Source organism: Protomyctophum bolini (assembly GCF_963924005.1).
Source record: "Protomyctophum bolini genome assembly, chromosome: 5".
NCBI classification, from domain to species: Eukaryota; Metazoa; Chordata; class Actinopteri; order Myctophiformes; family Myctophidae; genus Protomyctophum; species Protomyctophum bolini.
In genome coordinates this window covers 9,063,561-9,072,850 of record NC_137866.1, presented here as the reverse complement: position 1 = coordinate 9,072,850, position 9,290 = coordinate 9,063,561, and the positions used below count along the sequence as shown (strand labels likewise).

At 45.1% G+C, this 9,290-nt stretch overlaps 1 protein-coding gene across 1 annotated transcript; it reads left to right on the top strand.

Moving 5' to 3' along the window:
• Positions 1–1,814: 1,814 nt before the first annotated feature.
• On the top strand, positions 1,815–9,115 carry wnt10b (wingless-type MMTV integration site family, member 10b). The gene is made up of 4 exons (XM_080763999.1): positions 1,815–2,400; positions 3,219–3,481; positions 6,366–6,820; positions 7,569–9,115. Exons 1-4 carry the CDS (start codon positions 2,327–2,329, stop codon positions 8,067–8,069), a joined length of 1,293 nt encoding a protein of 430 aa, XP_080620125.1. The 5' UTR covers positions 1,815–2,326; the 3' UTR covers positions 8,070–9,115.
• Positions 9,116–9,290: the final 175 nt, after the last annotated feature.

The window sequence follows — 9,290 nt, the reverse complement described above, 5'->3', positions numbered from 1 at the left end:
TGTAAAATTAGACGCATTTTGAAGGTAAACACTTCAAACTTCAAACTCCTGGCCACGTAGAGTACGTTGCTGTACACATACTGACGCGATGGCGTCATGGTGGCGTTGACCAATCAAGATATAACGTCCATGTTACAACCGTGAAGCGTTACAACCTTGGCGGCTCTCCCCTACATTTGTTACTAACATTAGGTTGTGGCGAAGTAGACACGTGGCCAGCAGATACTGTGTTTTGGACAAACAGGCTAGGTATTGGTGTTGATTTGGGTCAACTGGACAAACAGCGTGGTGTTGTTTTGTGTCTGTGTTTGTGTTGGAGCGCCTCAGTGTGGCCGTACAGGTCATGTGCAACCTCTTCCACAGAGAGATGGAGACACTAAATCTCAGCTGGACAAACATGTTTGCATGCATGCATCGCTGCCTTGCATGCTGTGTGCTACTGTTGAGTCTGTCACTTACTTTGACTGATTTATGGCATTGTCTTTCTGTTAAAATCCAACTATGTTAATTTAAGAACTCTGGGCATATAGGTCATTGTTTATTCACTGTGCACACGTGTAGCCTATTGTATGTCAGACTGTATGTCTGTCCCACAGTCACAATCCTTTAGTACTTAGGCTGTGGAAATATTCAGGACAAAACAATGGTACATTTCCAATAACCCATTCGTTACTACATGTGGAGTCAACTCCCGCCATTTATTTCTTCCCATAGTGCGTGGCAAAGTCGCTCTGGGATGAGTGCGCGCGTAGCGCGCACGAAATTCTAGTAGCCTATATACAACAATCGCTGCTGCTGCCAGTAGCGCTTTCTGCTAAAATGCGAATCGAGCATCGTTTAAATGTGAGATCTGTTCCTTGAATGATTGCCGACGACCTGTTGAATCGAATGAATCCGTGCACGTGAGTCAGAGTCAGTGTCAGTGAGGCCTATATGACTATAATCCCCACGAGGTTTCTCTTGATTTATCGCGTTTTATACGCGAGCAGTGCAAAATGTATTTTTGTTTGAGAATGAGAACTATGTCGAGCCTCGAGGCCTCGCGGGCATCTGTTCATAGTGATTTCTGAGCATGAAAGGCGAAGTGTCATAAGTATCTTATTTTGGCACAAGTCGAGCATGTTAATGGAAAGGTGCCAAATGCCAATAAGAGGAGCTTAAGTGTCAGCACGTGTTTATGCATAAGTATACACATGAACAAATAGGCTAATAATAATAATAATAATAATAATTAATATTATTATTATATTATAATATTATATATTATATTTATAACGCAATTTAGCCTACATGTTTGCAAACCTCAAAGTGCTATACAGATCCATTAAGCCAAGGCCTTGCTGGGAATGTGATTTCGTTTAAGCGCGTGAATATGTCATAACTTGGCAAACAATTAATACCGCGTCCGCGTCGTATATGCTAACGATGACGATGAAGATATAGGTGATTATGATGAAGTATAGCCTATCATCTAAATTAGTGCGTATTCCCTGTTCTGAAATAAAAAAGAAAGGACTTGATGCAGAAGAGCGAAGTTGTTTCAAACACAATAATACAGAACAGACGCGCTGATTGAGGTGGGAGGAACGGGGGAACAGATGACGAGAAAAAAAAGAGCCCAGCATTGTTGGAGGGTCTGCGCCTGCCTGCTGCTGCCTTTCTGTCGTACAGTGGAACCAGCAGCCAGTCATCCCCTCCCCCACCGCCTCCCCTAAACCAACTCAACCCTTTATGGACATTCGTCTTCTTTATGAGAACTTAATCTATTTCATTTTTTTTGTTCACTTCCCTCCAAATGAGGGGATAGACCGAGACGTATATATAGGCTTAATGTATACCCGTCGCCGGCCAGCCATGGAAAAGCGAGAATATGATTTTCATTGTTCCATAATTGGAGTCTGTCTGAGTCCAGTATTCTCATGGATGTCCAGAACTATTATAGCCCGTCTTGGACTTTGACGCTCCTGGTTGGGAAACCGACGAGCTGCGCGTAAAGGTTTGGAAGCAGCATTTTACGCTTGGATGGATGGATGGGATGGGATGGAAAGCCGCATATCCCCAAATAATATCCATGGTCAACTGTTGATCCTTTTTCATATTGGGCAATATTTTACAAACAACCGCCTGTAGAGGCATCTCCCCTCCCCTCTGTATATCCCCCCCGGCCCCCCTCCCCTTAACACTCGCCCAGAAATATTCTGTTCCCTGTCTTCGGTCTTCGCTCAACTGGAGGCGCATCGATAAAAACCGCACTCTTCTATTCTTTGTGGGAACAGGATTATAATACCAGTGTTTTAATGTCACGTCGGGAAAGAGGCTTACCAAAATGGAGCTATCACACAAACTCCGTTGGGACCAATTCCTGATTTTGGCAACGGCACTTATGTCACCTGCATTAACGTAAGTGCACTTGAGAGCGCCCATGGGAGACTTGATGTTATGTTAGACAGCCGCGGCTGCATATGCGTTCCGACTACTTGGCAGAAGAAACTACATTCACATTTGAGGTTACTTATAGGGTGTATATAGCTTTTTCGAGATTATTCTTATATTTGGATTTAGTCAAAGTAAATAAACTTGAACAAGTCCTGTATAGTGAAAGTCTAAAAGCATTATTTTTGTTTTAATATTATAACAGTGACAACATCAGTGTTCCAGTCATGGAAAAAAATATCAGACACTAATGATTTTTTTTTAAATATTCATATACAATATGGAGCCAAGAGTGTTAAACTTTGCCACCAATGCACTGCATTGGACTATTATTTAGATCATGCTGAGTTAGATCATCAGTTTGGTATTAATCCCAACCCCTTGACCACAGTGGGGACATTTCACATACATTCTGATATTTATAAAATACCACTTAAGGATGTTCATAAAATATTCTGTTAAAAATCAAGAATATTTTACTACCCAATATTTCCTTGGAATGGGGACTTAATACTTCCTTGGAATGGTGACTTGTGAGCTCTTGTCTTGGCTATAGCTGTAATGAAGTGTGTGTGTGTGTGTGTGTGTGTGTGTGTGTGTGTGTGTGTGTGTGTGTGTGTGTGTGTGTGTGTGTGTGTGCGTGCGTGCATGCGTGTGTGCGTGCATGTGTGCGTGCGTGCATGTGTGCATGCATGTATGTGTGTGCATGCATCTCTCTGACTGTCTCTCTCCTCTCTCCCTCTCCCTTTCTCTCTCTCCCCCCCCCCCCCTCTCTCTCTCTGCAGGGTGCTGTGTAATGACATCCTCGGCCTGAAGGTGGCAGGAGATCCAGTGCTGACCCCCAACTCTGTGTGCTTGCGGCTGGCGGGCCTCACCAAGCGTCAGATGCGCCTGTGTGTCCGCAGCCCCGACGTGACGGCCTCGGCCCTGCAGGGCATCCAGGTGGCCATCCACGAGTGCCAGCACCAGCTCCGGGACCAGCGCTGGAACTGCTCCTCGCTGGAGGGCCACGGCAAGCTGCCCCACCACAGTGCCATCCTCAATAGGGGTGAGAGAGAGAGGAGCAGTTGGCCGACTGACTGACTGGTGATTCAATGTGTCCATATAGGGGCATGCGAGAGGGAAATATGGGGAGGTATGGGGAAGGATATTCTTCCCTGGCTTAGACTTTTGACATTCTGTTAAGGACGATTCTACAAATGTCTTCTAAATCCTGACAGTTGTCTTGAAAAACCCATGTTTCTATATCAGTCGTTCTCAAACGTTTTCATGTCAAGGACCCCCAAAAATATATGTAATTGGCCGCCGACTCCCATCTGAAAATATGTAGTTCCAGGGACCCCCCCCCCCCAGAAGCAAACATTTGAGTTAAAAACATTCGCTCTGAAAGAATATATATTCCAAATTTGTGCCACATTTTCACGATTTTTCAAAATTAGCAGCACCGAGTGCCGCGCTATGAGTTTGTAGGTCTGCTATTAATAATATATAATATAATGCTTATAACACCAGAAGGGCTTCCCTCCCAGAATGGGTTAAAGTGGTGGGAAAAGTACTCACATGTTTTACTTAAGTAAAACTATCAATACTGCAATGTAGAAGTACTCTGTTACAAGTAAAAGTCTGGAATTCAAAACGTACATGGGTAAAAAGTACATCACGATGCGACACATTGTGAGCTTCTAGATCTGCTATTTTCAAAAGGCTGAATAGGGCTAAAGTGGTTAATGTATGTTTTGTAATAATAACAATAACAATACAATACAATACAATATTTGCATCCGACATGTAGTGGAGTAGAAGTGAAAGTATTGGAAATACTCAAGTAAAGTACTAATACAAGTATAACATTGTACTTTGTACTACGTGCCGGATTTACAGTAGTAGAGTGCCCCTGGGCTAGTCAAAATTTCAGGGCCACGCAGACAAGCAGCCCGGGCGTTTAATTTGGCCGCACGGCAGAAAAAAACTGGGGGTATTTTGTTAAAAGTTTTGTGTAATTTTGGGGTATACCCAGCCCCCCCCAAAAGAGAGAGGCAGACAGGCAGAGACTAGTCGCTGTCCATGGTGGGATTCAGTTTAGACAGCATGGCAGAGCAGAAGCTCTCAATGTTTTAACCATAATGCAATTAATGCATTTAAAAAATGTCATAATCTTTGGATTTTGCAGCCCACCCTAGCCCAACGGTAAATCCGGGCCTGTACTTGAGTATAGTACTTAAAGCAGAGTTCCGCACAACCCGTTTTTGCCAAGAACGCGGGACCTCGTTCTTCTCTCCACGACCTGCCTGTGGCAAAACAAGGGAACTTGTCTTTCTTTAATTTCATTTAATTCAGAAATTAAAATGTGCTTTTACTTACATGTTAGACAGCCTCCACACGGATCCGACGTGCACGCGGCCACGCGCACGCTTAATAGTCCTTTTTCTCCTCAAAATGAGACAAACTGTGATCTTTGAGACCTTATCCCGCGACGATGCATAGCCTGGAATGAGAATGTGGCTCAAATATGGACTGCTATCACTTCCGGGGCGGGCGGAAGTGACCCGTCTTGTAAGCTTATAGCATGGATTCCTCTGGCACCACGTTCTGGTCTAGAGGGGAAGCACACATTGTGATAATGTATACAAGAACCCCTATTAGTGGCGGGAAAAAAATAATATATACAGGGCGCTGCGCCTTTAAGAACGATAGGCGGTCTCAAACCGGTCAAGCGCTGTGCAGCGTAGGCAGGAAGCGATAGATTCACAACACTCCGTGGAGTTATTTCCCACAACAACAGATGGAAAGAAAAAAGATTCAAGATTCAATAATTTTATTGCCATGTCAACAAGTTGATAGGAATTTGTCTTGGTTCATACTCAACATATACAGACAACCATAGATACAAAAACAAGAAAGACAATACACTACAAAAACCAGCAGCATAGGGATTACATTCAGTTTCTTTGAAGAGCTATATGCATATTGCTACATACATACATCAGCCCAACTGTGCCTAATGAGTCAAGTTCAGATGTCTAATGGCTACGAGATAAGTGCTATCTCTGAAGCGAGATGTTGAGCTCTTGATACTTCTATATCTCCTGCCTGATGGGAGGAGATTGAAGAGGTAATGTGCAGGATGGGAGCTATCTGCTATGATATGATGAGGCTAAATTATAAAAGAATAATTTCCGCACGATTGAAGAAGAGATCTATAGCGCTTGACCGGCCGTGTGGGTAAAACGACGAGGAACGCTCAGAATGGATTATTTTTTTCTGCACATTTTCCAGTGATCAATGGATTATCATCACCATATTATTGTTGGGTTTTAGTGCCAATTCGCTTATTTCCATCTAAATAAGTAGTAAAGTGTGCCACAGGGGATACTATTTACATTAACAACGCCACATTGAGGGCTTATGGTAGGGGATATAGCCAATAATGCGCTTTTGCACAAAATAACACCTGGGCCTCTTTGGTGGGGACGTAACAACTACAAATAAAGGTAAGAAAGCCTTCTAGTCCGAAATTCTCCTTTAAGTAAATGTACTTAGTTACTAAGTGGATCACTCACTGTCTCACTGAAGCATGTACAATTAGTGCAACTGAGTCAGGGCTGAGTCAGGGACAGTCACCTGTCTACAGTCAGAATCCGAATCTTTAATGTCACATCACAAGTATAGTCTCTGTGGTTTTTACATCTATCCACATTAAGCAGTAATAAGCACATGTACTATTCTGGGCTGAACATTCTGCAAAAATTGCATCACATTGTGAGCTCGTAGATGGGCTATTTACAGAGAAGAGATTTGGTGCGCGGAGCGAAATACTGGCAGACCTAGGGCAAAGCTATAAGTATACAGGGTTTTAAGTGGTTAACGATCTTTTGACACATTGTTGGAGCGGCGGAACAACAACAAAGCCATCTTTCTCTTCCCCCTGCCAGGTTTTCGCGAAAGTGCCTTCTCCTTGTCCCTGCTGGCGGCGGGCGTGGCACACTCTGTGGCCGCAGCCTGCAGCATGGGCAAGCTGCGGGGGTGCGGCTGCGAGGCCAAGCGGCGCCTGGACGACGACAAGATCCGGCTGAAGCTCACCCAGCTGCAGCTGCAGACCCTCCAGAGGGGCGGGCTGAGCATGCACGGCAAGGCGGGGTCGCTGCCCTCGGAGCTGAGCTCCCGCCACGGCGAGCTGCCCGGCAGCCTGCGCTCTGCCCACCCCGCCAGCCTGCTCAAGCCGCTGCCCGCCGAGCTGACCTCCATGCAGGAGACATGGGAGTGGGGGGGCTGTAGTCACGACGCCCGCTTCGGCGAGCGCTTCTCCAGGGACTGGCTGGACCTCCGGGGGTCCCCGAGGGATATCCGCGCTCGCATGAGGATACATAATAACCGGGTGGGCCGACAGGTGAGCGATCCTGTCACCCTTCCAAAGTGTGCCGTTGCCCGTTGTGTTCTTCCGTTTCATGACCCTGCTGTATAGCTCATCATGCATCAAATTGTGGAAATAACGGATCTACAAGCTCACAATACGATACGACGTGAGCTTGTAGATCTGTTGTGTTTGCTACTTTTGAAAACCTTTTAAACATATTGAGTTTTATTGGAGATTTTTCTTTTAATATATTTTCACCTACACTGACCTACCCAAAATAGGGAACCCCAGGTTTAGTGGTGAAGTTGTCATACATCAGGGGTGCCCAAAAGGTAGATCACGATCTACCAGTAGATCACAAAGGCTGTGCAGGTAGATCACATGATATGCCCCTAAAGAATATTTAATTTAAATATTTATAGACATCAAAAGGTCCTGTCAGCTCAAACCCACAATGCAATATTTTGTTTTCAAGAGGTTGCTGTGCACAAAAACGTTTGTAGCATTACAAATCAAATACAAAAAACTCTCCCCCTCTTTCCCATTCCAAGTGCATTGGTCTTATATGTAACGCCAGCTCCCCTGTTCCAAAGGCAGGCTCAGATACATTCGTATTTAAACTATTTTGAGCAACCCACCAAAATTATTTCTTCGGTGGGTAGATCTTGTTGAGCTGGTCATTTTGAAAGTAGCTCTCTAGTGTGGGCACCCCTGTCATACATGGTCACACCTTGTCACTGAATAGGCCTAATCCTCTTCCTTTCTCTCCCCCTATACACAGATAGTCACAGACAACATGAAGAAGAAGTGCAAATGCCACGGCACGTCAGGGAGTTGTCAGTTCAAAACCTGCTGGCACGTGTCCCCCGAGTTCCGACTGGTGGGCTCCCTGCTCCGGGACAAGTTCCTGGCAGCCATCTTCGTCAACTCTCAGAACAAGAACAATGGCGTCTTCAACCCTCGAACTAGGAACGGGGCGAGTGGAGGCACGGGGGGCCCGTACGGGGGTCGCCGGCGAAGCATGTCCCGGGAGCTTGTGTACTTCGAGAAGTCTCCGGACTTCTGCGAGCGCGAGCCGTCCCTCGACTCCTTGGGCACGCAGGGACGGATCTGCAACAAGACCAGCCAGAGCATGGACAGCTGCAGTTCGCTGTGCTGCGGCCGCGGCCACAACATCCTGAAACAGACTCGCAGCGAGCGCTGCCACTGCCGGTTCCACTGGTGCTGCTATGTGCTATGCGAGGAGTGCCGTGCGACCGAGTGGGTCAACGTGTGCAAGTAGAGATGCCTTGGCCGTTACCCATGCAGGACTCAAGATGGCGAGCCTAATCCTTTTATTCTCCCAAAACACGCACGCACAGCCACGCACCCTCTGAGTTCGGGGGTGTTTGTTTTTCCTCTTTGTGTAAGTCTCCCAGAGAATCTGTTTATCCCCCTCTGTCCTTTTATTTTTTTTTGTTCTCGTTCTGTCATCTGGGATCTATTTTCTCTTTGTAGCCGTTGTTATTCTCAAAATGCCAAGTCAGAGATTGAGGAGGAGGTGACTCATGTCATTTGTCTTGCCTCTCGGCCTGTTTACACGCTGTGCCTTCTCAGCCATGAAAATGCCCTGGACCCCATATTCCTTCAATAGCAGCACAGACTGCATTTCTATTTAAAGTCCTGTGTGTACTTATCCATCTCATTGTACAGTACTTGTGTATTTTAATATGTATATATATATTTTTGTAAATGTGTTATTATTAATATTATAATTATTATTATGGCCTTGGGGTTGTGCCATGTGGGTACAGTTTATGAGAGGAACATTTGAGGCCCAAATGTGGCTTGGAAACTACAGTGCCACGACGAGTCAACAAATACTCAAGACTTCACAGCGGCTGTGAAAAGCAGACACTTTGCCATGTTCTCCCAAGACAGCTGTGCTGTGTGGATATCTTGACCTCAGTAAACAAGACATGGGATCTAACCTGTTTCTTACCTTGGATTCAACCTGTTTATTACCTTGGATTCAATAGAGATTTGTTTTTCTTCCTGAAGATACACTTTCTTTCTTTTCATTCAAGGATGAACAGTCTAGCCACAAGACTTTGACCGTCTTAATTAAAGCCAATGTTGAACAATAAATAACCAGTATTGAGAGAAACTGATACAAGTGTACGTTTTCGAGGGAAACTCTCTGGGATGCTATCATTTCTCGTCGGAGTTCATTTAGATTTATACCGTAGAACAGTCATAAAGTCACAATGGTCTCTGTTTTCAGATCGTAATTGTAAAGCAGCACTATTTAACTTTCCTCTTCTATCCCGGATTTGAACACTGTTTTCTATGCAAGTGCTGATCCTTTTTAACCATTGGGCTAATAGATCTGCCGGCCTGCTCGCTTGGGGCGGGAGATAAATTTGAGTGGGATACTGTGTCTAGGTGAGACATGACCTTTGAGTGACACAATCTAAATGTCTAAATAGAAGAGCAGGGAGACCAAATACAACCACACCAATTG